Source organism: Haliotis rubra, unplaced genomic scaffold, assembly GCF_003918875.1.
Source record: "Haliotis rubra isolate DU_JTF1 unplaced genomic scaffold, ASM391887v1 Scf540, whole genome shotgun sequence".
Taxonomy (NCBI): domain Eukaryota; kingdom Metazoa; phylum Mollusca; class Gastropoda; order Lepetellida; family Haliotidae; genus Haliotis; species Haliotis rubra.
In genome coordinates, this window is record NW_025767236.1 from 529238 (window position 1) to 547317 (window position 18080).

An 18080-nucleotide genomic window follows, 5' to 3' on the forward strand; every position below is an offset into this window, starting at 1 on the left:
AATCCCATGGAATCAACACTACAGGAATGTCACATCTCCAGATACAATCCCATGGAATCAATACTACAGGAATGTCACATCACTGGATAGACTCCCATGGAATCAATACTACAGGAATGTCACATCTCCGGATACAATCCCATGGAATCAATACTACAGGAATGTCACATCACCGGACACAATCTCATGGAATCAATACTACAGGAATGTCACATCACCGGACACAATCCCATGGAATCAATACTACAGGAATGTCACATCACCAAACACAATCCCATGGAATCAATACTACAGGAATGTCACATCACCAAACACAATCCCATGGAATCAATACTACAGGAATGTCACATCTCCGGATACAATCCCATGGAATCAATACTACAGGAATGTCACATCACCAGATACAATCCCATGGAATCAATACTACAGGAATGTCACATCACCGGACACAATCTCATGGAATCAATACTACAGGAATGTCACATCACCGAACACAATCCAATGGAATCAGTACTACAGGAATGTCACATCACCGGATACAAACATTTTGTTGTCTTCCCTAGTGAACATTCCATGAAACTTAATGGCGGTGTCTCTTTAAGGCTGACAGCTGGAAGGTCAAGACCTGCCTTGGGGCATCTTTCGTTGCTTCATACAAAAGATTCAATTGAGTCACAAAGACATTCTTTAAGACTGTAAAAGGAACGCTTTGGATATTCTGTATGTGAAATAATGGAGTCTGTGCATCACAGAAATTCTGCCACTTGTATTAATGTTGCCTAAGGCAACTGTTGGCAATATGCTGTGAGTACATGCAAGTGTTGCTGAACATGGCAGCAATATTTTGTGCATACATGTATGTTGCTAAACGCAGCACTTGCCAATAATTCATATTGTGTGGAACCAGTGTAACGAAGATCTGCCATATTTCAAACATCAACCAGTGACTGACGGCACGAGCACCACCAATCCTCCAAGCCACAAAGTCAAAACCTGAAATGTATTAAACACACCTGGTTTCAAGGATTGCACGTTGTCACAGTGGCTGAATATAACATGAAACACCAACCAATACCAACCAACACAATATCTACAAAACAAGAAACAACATCACATGGATTAACAGGATATTTATTAAAATATATATTTGCACTTTTAGTTAAACTTTTGTACAAAGATGCAACATTTCATGTATACTTTACAACCGGACCATCATTTTTTCATTAATATACACTTCATCACATCAATATGAAATATTCATATCTTTCTGATATTCTGACACCACACTCCATTTTGCTCACATTTTACACAAGCCATTGAATTCAGCACCACTGATAGGGAGATATAGAAAGGAGTCTTTCTACATCTATCTTTACTTGAATGTCCACACAGTTAACAGGCCTCTCTAACATTCACCATGCACCAAATCCACACCAATCCATGCTCAGAGTTCTATATTTTTACCCAAGTCAATGAATCATTTCTTGAATTTTCATTATCAGCTCCCTGAGGAATGTACAACCCGAGCTGTCTCACGAGTAGCTGGAGGGTGAACAGCCACACTGCCATTGAATCCTACTGGGTACCCATTTACTGATATGTGCAAAGAGAAGGAGTGACCAGGAGACACCACATGTAGTCTGTGTCTGGACCAAAGGCTATATAACTCTCAGAATCATCCATTGGATACCCATCTAGTCCAGTCCCTGTGACAAACTGCTCTGTGACTTGTGGGCTGTACAAAGGACCACATGCCAACATACATTACCAGTTTTTAAAACAATAATTACGATTATTATTACTATCATTATTGTAACATTCTGTTTTCTCTGCGCTATATGACAAGGCGGGTAGAGTTACTGGTAGATTAAAAGATTCCACATTTTGGAAAGTACAATAAAACAAATTTAACACAAAAAAGTCCGGTGTAGTATCACAACATCCAACTGCACCCATTTGAAAGTTCCGTTTCTCATGATAAAGAATTGGATTCTTGCACATAACACAATGTCATAAATCCTGAACAGAACCTGTCTCCAACCCGAAAAATAACCATATCAAACGGTACACTATTTTAATGGTCTTTTTAGAGAAAGGGGGACCCAAATGAATACGAATGAATCAACCATATTTGGACCAAGGACACCAAAAGGAGAACTAAGCCCAGACCAATAGTTTCCATCGAGCTAACAGAGTCCCATGAAATCAAATAAGGTTATGGTTATTTTGTTTGCAAAGAAGTTGGGCAAGGTGAAGCTATGAAAAGAATGACTGTGGATCAATAAGATTCACAATTTGTATACACCAGTCTCCATGGATACCACAGTGACACTACACTCTCCACAGCCCTGATGATCATTACCCAATTAGTGAAACGAGTTTGGAATGTGAAATTCCCATACTATGAAATTCATTGTGATACTTAAAGAGACTTAATGAAATCTGTACATTAAGTCACATTTAACATTCATAACCGTCACTACGCTGTTCTTGCTGTTCCCCCAGCACTAAAAGAGTTATTTGCACATGCAGATTGTGAAGCACCCCTAATTCCCATAAAGAGACTGCTCCCATCACTGAACGATCAATACCAATTACCTCCCCTTGACTGAGTCATCAATACCAATTACCTCCCCTTGACTCCCTGCCTCATTACCATAACAATCTGATGTTCTCTTCTTCAGCAGCTCACAGCTGGCTGACGATGAAATAGATGTCTGGTTTACACAAAAACTAAACAGTTAGACGTGTGTCAGAGCTCTGTGTGATGACTGACAGACGTGTGTCAGAGCTCTGTGTGATGACTGACAGACGTGTGTCAGAGCTCTGTGTGATGACTGACAGTTAGACGTGTGTCAGAGCTCTGCGAGATGACTGACAGTTTACTTCACCCTACATCTTTTGATACTGAACATATCAACATAAGAGAAAGCTTTTACTGAAGGGTGTTCATACACTTAATAGCAGTGAGTGAGTGAGTTTAGTTTTACGCCACACTCAGCAAAATTCCAGCTATATGGTGGCGGTCTGGAGTCTTGACCAGACACACGTAATAGCAAAAGAAATTAGGCTAGATTCCATCATCATCATCATCGGAAGCCAGTTTTGGATGATATGTAATTATATAAAAATGGTTTCCATGAACCTTAAATGATTACATTTAAAACTGAAAAAAAGGTATTGAGATTTTTCATGTGTAACTCAACAAAACAAATAAAAATTCCATTACACAAAATGGTAAGAACTCCCATAATGATGCCATCATAGGCATAACACAAGTTTCTTCAAGGAGTCCTTGGATGGTATTATAACCAAATATTGCACATAAACAGAGTTGTACTGCTGCTAAACCACCTGAACTACATAAAAACAATTTGGTTACCGTAACAAAATGAGATGCTGCAAAAATTAAAGCTTAGAATATTTTATGCCTATGTCCTTTAACAACTAGTGTAAATACATACCGGTACAATACACATGATATAGCACTGTTAGATATCCTCAACCTTATACAGCATACAGTTCATGTCACACCTCTTCATACAATATCTGCACCTGCGTACATGTGTTAGTGAGTTGACGTGTACACAGATCTACCTTAATGCTGATCATGATCTGTATCTGCACCTGCGTACATGTGTTAGTGAGTTGACGTGTACACAGATCTACCTTAATGCTGATCATGATCTGTATCTGCACCTGCGTACATGTGTTAGTAAGTTGATGTGTACACAGATCTACCTTAATGCTGATTATGATCCGATACATGCCCCACAGCTGTAGCCAGAGAGTGAGTATTGTTTTATGCCAGTTGAAGACTCCAGCAACACCTTGAGACAGTCAACCAGAAGTGTGTTTTCCACACATTGAACCATGCAGGGAATCAAACCCAGGTCGGCATAATGAGTGAACACTTTAACCACTGGACTACCGATCACCCCAAAGAGAAAAGAGACAAAGTTGCTTTATGTCTCAGTTTGCAATAAAAGATTTGTTTGACAGTGAAAGGGTTACTTGTGTGTCACAGACATGGACCCACAAAAATTCCACAGTAAATCACAATCCTGTCAGTCCTCTTTCAACAAACCAAAAGACCTAAGGCAACAATGAAATAATTACTAGACTTTATCATTTGTGTTCCTTCTTTCTTGAAGCAGCATTCTTAAAGTGGATGTGTGGCTCTATTCTTTAACTTGAATGTAAACCACAAAATCCACAATTCAGGTGAAGATTCCTCTTCTAGTTTGTTTAACAAAAATTAAAAAAGGTTCCTGCTGCCCATGACACTGTATATGAAAAATAAATGATAAATTCATTGTTGTCTGTGGCACAGAGTCTGCAGGTCTGACTGATAGGAAAATCATTATCCAATCAGAAGACAATTTGACTAGAATAATATATATATATACACACTGATACAATGATATACAAGATATATAATGATATACAATTGTAACACTGATATACAAGACATGAGTCACGACAATATGGTACATATCACAACATGAGGTACAGCACATTGGCTACATACTCCCATAGATCCACAGCCTATCAAGCTGTCATAGTTAGTGAAATCCTGTAAACCTGGACAGTAAATGTCTGGAATAACAAGTTTCCATGGTAACACATCATTGTTACACATTATGTTGGTGAATGTAAGAATGGGATAACTCCAAGAGAAGTGTCAAGGTATCATATCCCCTGATATGCCGCTGTTGTATCAAATTAGCAATACTCCTCTAACAGTCTAACAGACGGTGTATCTCCTAAAGTCGGCACTTCTTGAGTTCCCTTCAGTACACACACATTTTCCATGTACACATACACAATCTCAATCTCTTGTTATCAAACAGATCAACATGAATCAAAATTTAAACTACCATTGCAACAAAACACAAAACTGAGATTCTATATACCAGTAACTCTTCCACCTTCCTCAATCTTCTATACAGCAGTAACTGTAAAAACACAGATAACCCTTTTTTGGTGGCGAGAGATTATTGATGTTATGTGATCCTGACATTATGCAGAGATGCCAACCCTATTTTGGGCCTAAGTGTAATACTGGAGGTGAAAAAGTGTAATTTGGACCTAAAAAGTGTAATACTAAAAACACTTACTTAGTGAAAGGTATTACCTTTATAAAAATTACTTTTTAAAATGATCATTCACATGAATAGGAAAGATTCTAGACAGAAATACATGTGACCAATCATTATGAATTTCCATACATAGAAAATTGTTGGTCAGGCGACACAAATACTTAAATTCCTTGCAAGTCAATTGGAATGAGCTCGATGCTAAGAGTAAGCGATTCCAATCGGTGTAAGGCCGTTTCTGAACCCCTTCACCTGTGCGTTACGAAAAAAATTCCCTGTGAAATTTTATCCACTTTATTGATTTTTGCAAAACGAGTGGAAAAGCCTAATTTTCGCAGATTAAGTGTAATGGCGTAATTTAATGGTCAAATCGTCATAATTACGCCCAAGGCGTAAGGGTTGGCATCTCTGCTTATGGTAAAAAGATGACACCAAAATGGTCTGCAAGGCATTGTGGGATCATTTCTTTACACAAATATCTCCTGTGGAACCCAGTTTGGGATGGTTAATCGGGTTTTAACATGATCAATGTACTTTGATCAATGTCAATATTCACTGAAACAAAAACATTCATCTTAAACGACTGGCTGTTGTCCCACTTGCAAAGACTTTAGACCTACTTTAACATCTTAAAATATACAAAATCAGTATGACTTTTGTAATATATTAACAGAATAAAAACTTTCGTTCTATATTTGAGATTAATCATAACCACATAATATCTACCAACAAATTATAATAAAAAGTAAGATTCTTTCAGATATCATATTTTCTATTTAAATGGATTAAAGTGAGCAAGTGAAACACAGGTTTTTCGCTGTTCTCTCAGTTCTGGAAGTACAGAACATATCAACATACAAAAGATGAGAACTATCACGTGGTCACTCATCACCGACTGACTACACCAACACAAATCACCTTCCATAGCAGGAGGTCGCATAGACATGGAGGAGTTACCTCCCCTACATGTAAACACGCTGACTTGAGGAACATTGGAAAAGGTTCAAGGAGTTAAACTGCGGAGTTCTCATGATTATCTTCTCATCACACAGTTTCCAAAACCAGATACAGGGGTGGAAATAACCCACTGCCCAACATCCCAGTCCAGTGTTTTTTTCTGTCAGGCAAGCAAATTTGTATATCACGCTGTACCAGTGTCCAGTTGACATTCCAATGTTAATTATGTTATTATTATTTATATAATCAACAAGAAAATATCAATGTTTTCTTTTGTTTATCGGCCAGTTCTCTTTCGTTTTGGTGATAAAATATTTCACAGTTTACCTTTCTTAGTTCTTAGATATTGAATTTAATAGGTAGTTTATTATTGTTGTTTAAACTGTTATACTGTGTGTTACTACACACTGTCCATACAGTAATGGTCATCGTCATGTTGTATCAATATATTTTACAGGTACAGTGGAAACATTATCAGGGCAAGTGAGTTTACGTGTGCCACTGTACCAGAGTACACTAGCAATTTTAAAGTTACTTCCACCCCTGCAGTTACCTCATCAGCAAAGTCTTCACCGATTGTTTGCCTTGTATGTATGTCCTGCATGACAAACAGAAGGTTCTGTCTGAACACACCATCATACATTACGCATGGGGCACCTTGGAGTACATGATAGGTTATTCACAGATTTGAAACAAATGGGGTTCTGACCAAAGTATTGAAAAGTGTTTACTTGGCACCCACAAATATTCCAGCTGTATGATATTGTGAGCACCAGCCTATGTCACCGGGGCAGGATGCAAAGCAAGCAATCTTCTTGTCAGCCAACAAACAATACGCTCACCTCTGTCTTCAGCACAATACTGATTTACACAGAGTTACGGTTAACACAATTTCAATGTATAATATACATCAAAGCTGAAATCCAAATTGCACTGGTTCATAAAGCATCAGTTACCATAGTTAACCACAAATATATATAAAAACATTGGGTATGTAGGTACTACCGATCTGTTTCATATCCCATTACCGGTAAAAAATAAAACACAACATTTTATCATTGGGGATATCACGTGGACTCATACCAATGATAGGGATATTTGTATCTAAAGTTCAGCATTATTTGATTTAAAATAAAAATCTGTGACGATGTTGTGACGTTTCTTCTCTTTTTATGTGTTTATGACACGTTTGTTAGTCTTCTCTCCTTTTCCTCTTCTCTGTTTCCCCTCTCTGTTTCTTCATCTCTGTTCACAGCACGCTGATTTCCCCCTTGCAGTGGGCACAACAGTTGACAGTCAAGTTGTCGTAGCGAGCATCAGGGTGGAACCTCTCGACACGTGACCCGGGGCCAAACAGATTCCCTGATACAGACTTATGTACAGGATCCAGCTTAGTTTGTCTTGCAACCAGCTGAAACAGACATCGAGCCATAGATGCCATCATTTACTGGCTTTAAAATACATGTTTAAATGTCCCCGACACCACTGAGTTGGAGTGACTACCTAACTACTGATACACTGCAACTGTTTGCCTTAACAATTGTACGATATCCCTAGGAATTTAGCTTGCATAATGATTTATAATATAAATAGTTGCAGTTGGTTATATATAACACAAATTAAGCTTCAGAAAACTCATTTTGTACAATTGTGTGTTGATAGGCAGGGATTACAACAATGTCCAACTAGAGTTACTTCCCTTGGTTTGAGTAACAACTGAGGAAACATGGTGGTCAGCAATATTGACTACAACACTAATTAATATAATTTTCATGATGGTTTGATAGCTTTGCAATACTCTTACAAATAGTTACAACTATTGCAATTCTATTGCAATGGCGTTGGGTACTACTGTTATAATAAACTAATATTATCTCAAAATGCAAATTGAACCACAAGTCGCCCCCGTTGCAGACCAAACAGCTGGACAACTGAGCCAGGAGACACCCATGCTGCTCGTGTAAGATGATCCAGCAGATTAAACATGTCTCTAGGAGTAAGTAATTGAAGAAGTATGGTTTTACGTTGCTTTCAGCAATATTCCAGCAATATCATAGTGGGGTATCAAACCCGTGCCTTCGGCTTGACACTTTAACCGCTAGGCTACCCCCCGCCCCTGTCTCCAGGAAGACAGTATCAACACTCACCTGGTTGGCGAAGCTCTCCGCGTGGGTCATGGAGTTGTCCAGTTGGTCCTCGATGTTGATGATGGTCTGGATGTTGAGTTTGCCGGGTAGGAGGCGGTACCGGATTGCCTCCGACAACTGTTGGGACATTCGAGCCAGGTCGATGACGTTTGTAGACAGTAGATTTGTCGACTTGTGAGCATTCAGGGGATCGAAGGCCCCTTTCACTTGCTGAAGACACCTGCGAGGATTAGCGAGTGGAGTTAACAGCATAACAACACAACAGAACTTGGAGTTTTAGAGTACGCACAACAAATCTCCAATACAATTACACAATGCCATTTAAAATATGCCATTGTTGAAGTCTCGGTGGCTGAGCGGGTTAGGCGGCTGACTTTGTGTGCTGGCGATCTGGTGCCTGACTCTGGTGGTGTGGGTTCGAATCCCGGATGGGACTCAACCCAAAATGTACTAGAATTTGTACTTTACTAAGAAAGTGTAATCCCAAATATAACATATGCTGCAAATCTCCAATACTCGTTCAGCTTGGAGCTTGTGTATCCTTTTCAAGCGTTGTACCTTGATGTACTGTTCGAAGGCTGGCACAGGATGTACATGAACTCTACTCCAGAGAATAATGAATAAAAGAGGCTCATCGTATCACTGATTGTTGGTAAGACATGTACATCCCAATTGTTAGTTAATGCATCATGTTACACACTTGGGACAACTCAATTATTAGAAGTCATCTGGAACAACAGTGTTAAACAACAATACAACATATAAGGGAGATAACTCACTTCATGGTTTCCAGTAGGTTTGCCCGCAACTCATGCCTCTCTGTGAGCAGCTGTTGCAGTGCATCCTGGGACTCCTGGTATTGAAGCGAGTAGAAGGCTCGGGCACTGGCCAGCTCGTCAATCATCACTCTGGCAACATGTGATCAACACAGACTGTACATTCACCATGTCCTACATAGGGAAAATGCTATACTACCACCAGGATAACTAATGTTATCTTATAGTATTCAAGCCTTGTAGAAGTAAAGGTCATCAGAGTGAAGAGAAATCATTGTTGATTCAGACAGGACACATTTTGCTCATCATCTGACCCACTTCTGCCTGGCTTTCCGAGTACGGCTAATCTAGGTGTTGTGAGTTCTTCCAAACTCCATTACCAGTAATCATTACTTATTACAACTGGTGGATATTAGCAATAATGACTAGGTGGGAATGATCCAATCATCAGACATTTTCCAATGTAATGTAGAAGGTCCTTTTCTTTAAGTACTGAGACTCTTTCAACAGGGTAGGTGAGCTTCCCCGTAACTTCCCCTGTAACCATGGTAACAAACCTGCTAGCAAGGAACTTGGTGCGCCACATATCGGCCTGGATGGACACCTTGTCCAGGTTCTCGTAGTCCTCCGTCACCTTCCTGGTGTAGCCCCCGACCTCCATCGACAACTCGGCCTTGTCTCTACCCGCCAAGAAAAACTCTGTTAAACTCTCTGTTGAACACTCTGTTAAACTCTCTGTTAAACCGTTAAACACTCTTGTTTACTGTTACGAGAGTGTGTTTTTTTGTCATTTGTAATATCATTGATTAAGTGATAGTTATTATGGGTCACAATTTTTAAGGTTTTGAGTGTGGGTTGCAGCTCACATCTTGCATCATGCATTTTCAATGGCAATAGTATTTTTTAGCTGTACACCTTTTGAGATAGTGCTCCAGAGTTGCCTCCCTTGGCTTTATTTTTGTTTTGACCGGTCGTATGTTTGAGAAAATCGCATAAAGTTCTGAGTGGATAATGATGCTACCAAACTTTACTAGAATGCTCGAGAACTGTGTTGGAGCTATATAAAGGCAGCTTGTTGTGTTGACACACACACACAGAATCACACACTGACTTTCACATCAATGGATTTATATACATCTGTCTGCCTTCATCTAGCTGACCTACATTCAAGACTGTATATCTGCTCTCACTGTAAATGTCTATCTAATTTTGAATTCGTACTGATGGTTTTTTTTTTTCCTGCTGAGTATATTATTGTATATTTTAGACTTGTCAGTGTTTAAGTTTTGCTGGTTCATAGGGGACTCTTATACCTTTTGTCACGGCAAATTATTTAACTGTAACATTACTCTCACACTATCATTCATTTTGTGTGCTGATGACTGTCTGTGGTACTCACGTTATCTATCTCCATATGAGTTCAAGTCTGCTGGGTATTTTTAAACATGTTCAACCAATGTACGAACAGTTGTGAAACAAGATTCAGCTTAACTCGCTGTTTTAGGCAACTGCTAATTTGCATGTCAGTGTCATTTATTGTAGCAATACTGGACAATTGGAATATCATAATCAATGATCAATATACTATAATATTTTGTCCTTCATCAGTTAATGTACTGATTTAGACCATTAAATGGCCCTTATCTGCATCCCGGGGCAATATTCCAGTATGCATGCTGCGCTTACCGAGCCAGTCTCTCAACACGCCTCTCCAGATCCTCTCCAACAGAAGCAATCAGCAGCTTCTTCAGCTCTGTATTCACCTGGAACAAACACAACAACTTGTTTGTTTGATTGTAGTTTTACACCGCAAACAGCACACAACACTGAACAGTTTGACAACTACAAATATCATCAGCTACGAGAAACCTGTTCCATCATGTCAATATCATCCTGACTGTAGGAAGCAACGTACGGATACATGATCATGAGTATCTATAGTCACTCAACATTTCCTTATGAACAGGCTGTAACAATAACATTTGAAATTGTCGTCCCAAACATGGCCCTGCTCATTTAATTAGATCTTACACTGTCCACTATTACAAGAAGTTCAACAATGTTTAGTGGCTAAACAAGCTGAACGTGCATTAGCAGCGGTCCGCTACTTTCCAGTAATTATGAACAAAATTGATCTAAACCGGGACCCCGAATTTCGACGCTTTATTTGCCTCAAAAGTATTTATTTATGGTCCGATTTTAAAAAGGAAAAGTGATCTGAAATCAGTAGAATGTCAGCTATCAGACAATGTTATTTATATTCAGTTATCTGCAATATGAAAAAATCATGTGGTATAGCTAATTTAGCTGCAGGCTGTCATGATACTAGCAACAAAGTGATGCCCCAACCTTGTGCTGAACATCTAGATCCTGTTTTAGCTGCTCGTTTTCCTGCTTCAGTCGATCGTATTCATCCTTGCTGGGCCTGACCACTCCTAACTCTTGTTCAAGTTGGAGAATTGTGGAGGAGGGGCTTGGCACAGTGAAACGGCTCTCCCTTGACAGTGGAGTACCGCCCGTCACAGGGGCTATCACCTGTATTGGTTTTTGTGGAAGTTGAATAGTCTGGACTGTGGTCTGTACAGCAGGTGCACTCACTGCAGGTACTGGCCTGACAATACCAGCACTCTTAGTTTTAAAGTCATGCTCAGCAAAATGTTGCACTTGCTGTTGGTTGTCAGATAACTCCCTTGGCTTGGCTACTATTGTCTGTGTGGGAGGTGCTTGGGAGGTGATCTGATCTGGTTCTGGTTTTGAAGTTATTTGTTTATTTGTTTTCTTGGCAAGTTTTTTCCCTTGGAAATCATACTTGGGTCGTGGATGCCTCAACAACACAGTTTCTTGTGGAGATTTTTTCTTTTGAGCTGCTTGCATGATTCTGTTGAATTTCTGGAACAAATATGTCTGGAAAATGAACATACTGAACGCGTTTCAATGGCAGCTGATAATCAGCCAGGGGTTTGAACCCACCTTCTATTAATAAGGTCCATCATTACCATGTTACCTTGTGAAACACCTAGCACAGTATCAGTTTTTATTACAGATCTAAGAGAAGCAAATTCATGCTCTTGTCATATTTGTTCTTCATAATATTCATACTTTGAAGGACTCTTCACCACATTAATAAAGAATATAAGGTACTTCCTCACGCCAACTGCTCATCTAATCATGTTAAACATGATAAAGCTACATATCCATTATGAAAGTACTTAAAAACATATTTCAGTTCACTATTTATTACGAGGCAGGAGTGCAAAGAGAGGAGCAGCCAGGAGTGCGAGAAAAGATGGAGACGGCACAGCACAGGTAAATGAATCAATAACTTTGACACACAGAGAAGTGAAATCACTTTTCCAGCTGAGTTAACCTAATTAGCCAATACCCAACCACTGGACCATGGGAGCTATGACAATAATTAGTGCTCATTTAGAAAGTCATCAGCACCTGATTGTTCACTTTTCTATGCACACACAGTGGCCCTTTTCTCTAAGAAACTCTAAACCTGATAATAATGTACAGCGTTTCCTCAAACGGTGTCTGATTTATTTGTTAAAACAGGAAGCTGACCATGCCCTGCCCCACAACTAACACTAAGGAAGACAACATGGTGGCTCACCAGGAGGATTGAAAGGGGTGTTTGATAGGCAAATCAGGGTACGATTTCATTTTTTCTCACTACCTGCAACAGCTGCAATGAAGTGAATTAATCAGGTTACACCATTAAAATATTTTCTACACCATGTTGACAATTCCTTGTCAGCAGATTGTGAAGGATATTCATGGCCAGCTTCACTATCTCCATAACCTCTCACAAAACTGTAGGGATATTCACGGCCAGCTTCACTATCTCCATAACCTCTCACAAAACTGTAGGGATATTCACGGCCAGCTTCACTATCTCCATAACCTCTCACAAAACTGTAGGGATATTCACGGCCAGCTTCACTATCTCCATAACCTCTCACAAAACTGTAGGGATATTCACGGCCAGCTTCACTATCTCCATAACCTCTCACAAAACTGGAGGTCTGGAGGGATATTCACGGCCAGCTTCACTATCTCCATAACCTCTCACAAAACTGGAGGTCTGGAGGGATATTCACGGCCAGCTTCACTATCTCCATAACGTCTCACAAAACTGGCGGTCTGGAGGGATATTCACGGCCAGCTTCACTATCTCCATAACCTCTCACAAAACTGGAGGTCTGGAGGGATATTTTGACTGATAGCAATACCTGACATTTTCAATCATAAATTCAATTCTGTTTCCACTTGTCCTCACAAAACTGTAAACTGATTTATAAACATGGAAGCTTACTTATTTTCATTATTTCACTTCCCGTAACTGATTCAGCTGATAGTGATACACACAACAGGAAATGATTTATTTAATATGGGCAGTTTATGCCAATGAAACTGCTGCCATGCAGTGGTGGTAGAAAATGTTACATACACAGCATGCAACCCGACAATAAAAGTTACCAGCACTGGTCAGTGTTCATTCTAGGCCGTGCCCTTGCGCCATTCGCGCACTGCAAGTTCATATGGCGCACTTTTAAAATACTGGAGGGACGTGTTGGCGCACTCGAGATATTAAACATAAATCTGAAATGCATTACGAGTTTGTTTTCAAGCGTCAACTCAAAACACAGGCTTAGTTTAACAAACAAAATGCGCAACCCTCCCTCACTGAAGCGAGCTGTTGTTTTGAGTACCAAGAACTCTGCATGTCACTTTCAATTGCAAGCTATTGCAAACGACAGTGCGCAGCCTATAATTCAGTGTTATAAGAAAATCTGATGCTCTTTGTAAAACAGATTCCGATTGATAGGTTTCTTTGAGTGATCCAATCATGTTGCATGTAGCAGTTTTATACTTTTGTTGCCATGGTGGACACACCGTCTGTCAAATGCCGATGTCAATCAAAAATTCTTTCTGTTTTCGCAAAAAAAAGCAAAAACATTGTCATGGTGACAGAGAGCACAACCAACTGTGACAATGTTACTGAAAAGAGGATGGGTCTGAGGAGAAATTCCAGGACGATGTATCATGTCCACATGTTTTTCAAAATACGTGGTTGCAGCTTTTAACATAAATTGATTCTGATAGAACACTGTACAGTGTTGAAGTGTTCAGAAGTATTGAGGACAATATATTTGTCTGACTGTTGAGGAAATTATTAAGCGTAACAAGTATTCAGTTTATACTTTGAAGTTGATTTTGAAAATTAAAAACTGACATTACCTGATTGTAACAAAATGATTGTCATTTTTCATTGCTAAGCATCGACTTGTGATGTTTAAATACTATTGTGAAACTGTTGTTTCAGTGTTGGAGTGTTCATTGTTTCAAAGTCATTTTGAATTAATCCTAACTGTTCAATAAATGTTGAACAAATCTTGGGTTTTTTTTTGTTTCCCTTGTTCAAATTGTTGACCTTACCTGTACTGGACGTCAAATATTGTATAAGTAAGTGAACTCAAATTAGTAACAACTAGGTACTGTATCTCTCACAAGTCACAGTAATTTGACATGACCCACACTATTTTCTAAATGGCCCACATAACTGGGGACAGGCCCACTTTTTATTAAGGCTAGAATGAACACTGACTGGTGCAGCCTGGGTATAGCAAAATCAATCCTTGCAAGAGGTGCCAAACCCTAAGAGTCATTAAAGGAGAGTTCAGGAAAGGTGTAGCTAACTCTAATGATCATGAAGGAGTACATGGATGGAAATGGGATCCAAGGGCTATAGACGGTGTTCAATGTGCCCTAATCAGATCACAGCTAATCCTAAGGATCAAAGAGGCATGCAAGATCTAACGAGACCCAGAGTCACTGGTCTGAGGTTATTGCTGTATTTTTTAGCACCACTCCATAGTCTTGCCAACATTTTTCAAAATATTCTTTACATCAATTTAATCAGTCTACACGTTATCATCCTTCATTTTCTTAGCTTCAGCTAATGGAGTTCATGAATTATTCTAAAAACAGCAACAGCGTCAGAAAGAGGAACACATTGTATTTGGGGCAACCTGTGACAATTATTTTGAGGGATGAAAATATTGATTGGATTTTCAGAGAGTGACTCCCGATTTATAACTTGCAAAGTTTAAATTTGCCTGTTGAACTTTCTAACATGAAATAATCCCGCAATATTGCAGCAGGGGACACCAAAAATGGGTTTCACACATTGCACCCATGTGGGGCTTCTAACACAGGTCTATAGTGGAAGCATTAACTACTGGGCTAATCCACAGCCCCAATTATTTAGAGGTTGTGTAACTGACAAAATCAATGAATGGTAAGACTAAGAGTTCATCCCATTCCGCTATCCCAAATAATATTTATAAATTAATATATACTGAAATTATTAACAAGGCCAAATGGAAAAAAAATTGTGGTTCCGATTACAGCTCTTTAAAATTTATGGTAGGTAGGTTGGAATGTAATTTTTGTTACATTTTGTTTAGAGGTAAGGCATTACCAGTCATTTTTTATTTATAGGAATTTTTAAACCAAATTTGGTGTGTTGATAGAATGAAGTTTCAATAACAACAAAACACTTTGATTATGATACCAAAAATTATTATTACAAAGTTATTAGAGTTACAAGACACCTACCCACAGAAAAAAAAAATGACTTTTTTTTTTCAGCCATTTTTTTTGGTTAGGAACATTTCAAAAATATTTCTGCACTTCAAAAAAGTATGTGTAAGTATTCTATCTCTGTATTGGTATCTTGTCTATCCATTTTGGTGGTAATAGTCATATATTTACATTATACAATATGAAAATGAGACCCTGTAAGCGTAGCACCGTATCAATCATTTTTAAAACTTTCACACAGCTTTCATGAATAATGTCTGAAAACGAGTAAAACATAAGCAAAATAAGTATACATAGTCATTGTCATGGTAAGACAGGTCTTTCTACCCCAAAAAAGTGACAATAAAGTTGAATAAGAATATTTTACAGCTATTTATAAAAATGTGCTTGACCTTGAAATTTGAAGGTCATGAGATCTAAATGCATTCCGAAGAATATCTACAGTTCTACGTGTACAATTAACCTGAAATATTATGTGGAGCTAGAGGAAAGGACAAGTTACCCAAATACATATTGTTTTGTACACCAAAAAAATATAATAAAAAAGTTATCAGCATTCAAACACAATCACTCCATAAAAACGTTATCACATTTCTTTCCAACCATATATTTGCTAGGGTATTTTTAAAAATATTTCTATCCTTTTGAAAAATATTTGCATGCATTGTAGATTGTTAAATGGCATCATGTGTATCTATGTCTGCAATAAAAGTGACATATATAATATATTCAATGACAAAATCTGTCACTGACAGATTGGTACCCAATTCTGCTGTTTCAAACATATTACAAACTGGCCACTAGTGACATGTATTAATGACCAGAAATGACTAGAAAATGACAATACATGCATACAAGGCAAGTTTCATGTTAACTAAAGTCTCTGGAGTCAAAATAAGTAAAATCAAGTAAAATAGGGACCTCTTGCTCCTTTCTACAGACAGCGTATGTACCACAACGAAATGAATAAATAAGGTTCTAGAAACTCCTACATAATACATAAAATATATATCACAGGGTTGAAAACAAAAACCTGGCCCAAGGAGCATGTAGAATCTTAGCTAAGCCTTTTTATATCATATCCAATATCTCATACATGATGGATTGATAACATTATATAACATATCTGATATTTATATTAGAGGCCGTTGTCTAGGTGTCTTTTGAATATGATCATAAATACTTAAGCAAATAGTTTCCAACAAATACAGTTTCAGTTGCAAGTTATTTCATGATCCTGGGTCATATGAATCCATTTTGGCAAAGATCAATGCAGATCAATGCACAACATATGATGAAGAAACATTTTCTTTGAAAGAGTGCTATCCAGTCCTGCGCTTTCAACTCTATCACAAACTGTCAATATATGGCAGGTATAACTGTTTAAAATATATCACAAAAACAGCATACAGGTCAAGTTGCATGATAATAATAAAATCTGAAGAAACAATAGCGACCAATCTCTGTCACTTTGCAAAACATAAGTAGTCTGGCTTCTTCTCTTCAGCTGGTCAGCCCTGGTCCTGAAAATTAAGGAAAATAAAAATTAACATATTTTCTTAACAGTATGGCACTAATTAGATCGTGACAATTTAATGGCCCAAGGCTTAAACAGTAAATAATTGATTACATATTATTGTTATTTCATCAACAATGGCAATTTTTATATAACTTAAAAAAATGTGGAGGGATTTTGTAAATGGAATGCAACTGAAAACAGAGATAATACAAAAATGGTCAACTGCCAAATGTTGCTAACTTGTATATACTAACAGTAACACACAATCACATTTACTGTCATTCACTGTCAGTATTTCATTTTTGATAACCATGTCAATTTCACGAAAAAATAGGTCAACCCAGTGTGCACGTTATTTAGGCCAAGTATATATCATAATTGGATTGATTGGCGGTAATAAATGGTGTATATTTGTTCATTAGTTCAGGATACATCATATTGCAAGCATGAAAAATGTTGTCACTCACCTATTTCGTAGAAAGGCGGTATTTCCACGCTTGCTGACAAACACGATCTCAGCTGGCAGGCTCTGTCTGTCACTTGATCGCTAGGGAAAAGTACTTCCGGTATAGACGGTGGGGTCCTTTTCATTTTTATTTCGACATGAACACGTTGTTAAAAAAATACAATTCATAGTGCAGATTGAAGCTTGATAATTCGTCTACCTATGAGATTTTTTATAGACATGTGCGCTTTGGATAAATATGTTTTTTACACTTCGGAAGTTTTCACCTTCACAAAGTCAACATTTGACGTCACATTTGTCAAACTATGAAAAAAAATGTCTCTAGTTTTGTTATCCGTCTTTTCATTTGTGTATTTGTATTCTTTGTGCAATCAGAGGCAACGTTACAAATGCGCGTAAAAGCACCCCCCTGTTTTGACACATTTTTCTGACCATGTTTTTGTGCTTACGAGAGGAGCTGTTTCGGTTATCTCCCCTTGCCGCTGGATATCCCCCGGAAGTTACACA

The 18080-nt window shown here is 38.3% G+C and overlaps 1 protein-coding gene and 1 long non-coding RNA gene across 4 annotated transcripts; both read right to left on the bottom strand.

The window, feature by feature from the left end:
• Positions 1-1115: 1115 nt before the first annotated feature.
• On the bottom strand, positions 1116-11879 carry LOC124253438 (golgin-45-like). 3 transcript variants are annotated; one of them, XR_006892214.1, is made up of 7 exons: positions 11329-11879; positions 10666-10742; positions 9537-9659; positions 8983-9111; positions 8204-8423; positions 3742-7467; positions 1116-3669 (listed from the first exon to the last, which is right to left on the bottom strand). XR_006892214.1 is itself a non-coding variant. In XM_046687206.1 (6 exons), exons 1-6 carry the CDS (start codon positions 11851-11853, stop codon positions 7306-7308), a joined length of 1236 nt encoding a protein of 411 aa, XP_046543162.1. In that variant the 5' UTR covers positions 11854-11879; the 3' UTR covers positions 1116-7305. The 3 variants fall into 3 exon arrangements, 1 of the variants encoding a protein (XP_046543162.1); XR_006892213.1 differs by having other exon boundaries at positions 1116-3555; positions 3628-7467; XM_046687206.1 differs by having other exon boundaries at positions 1116-7467.
• Positions 11880-15550: 3671 nt separating this feature from the next.
• Positions 15551-18043, bottom strand: LOC124253456. The gene is made up of 2 exons (XR_006892218.1): positions 17575-18043; positions 15551-17111 (listed from the first exon to the last, which is right to left on the bottom strand). It is a non-coding gene; the product is annotated as an uncharacterized LOC124253456 (long non-coding RNA).
• Between the last annotated feature and the right edge of the window lie 37 nt (positions 18044-18080).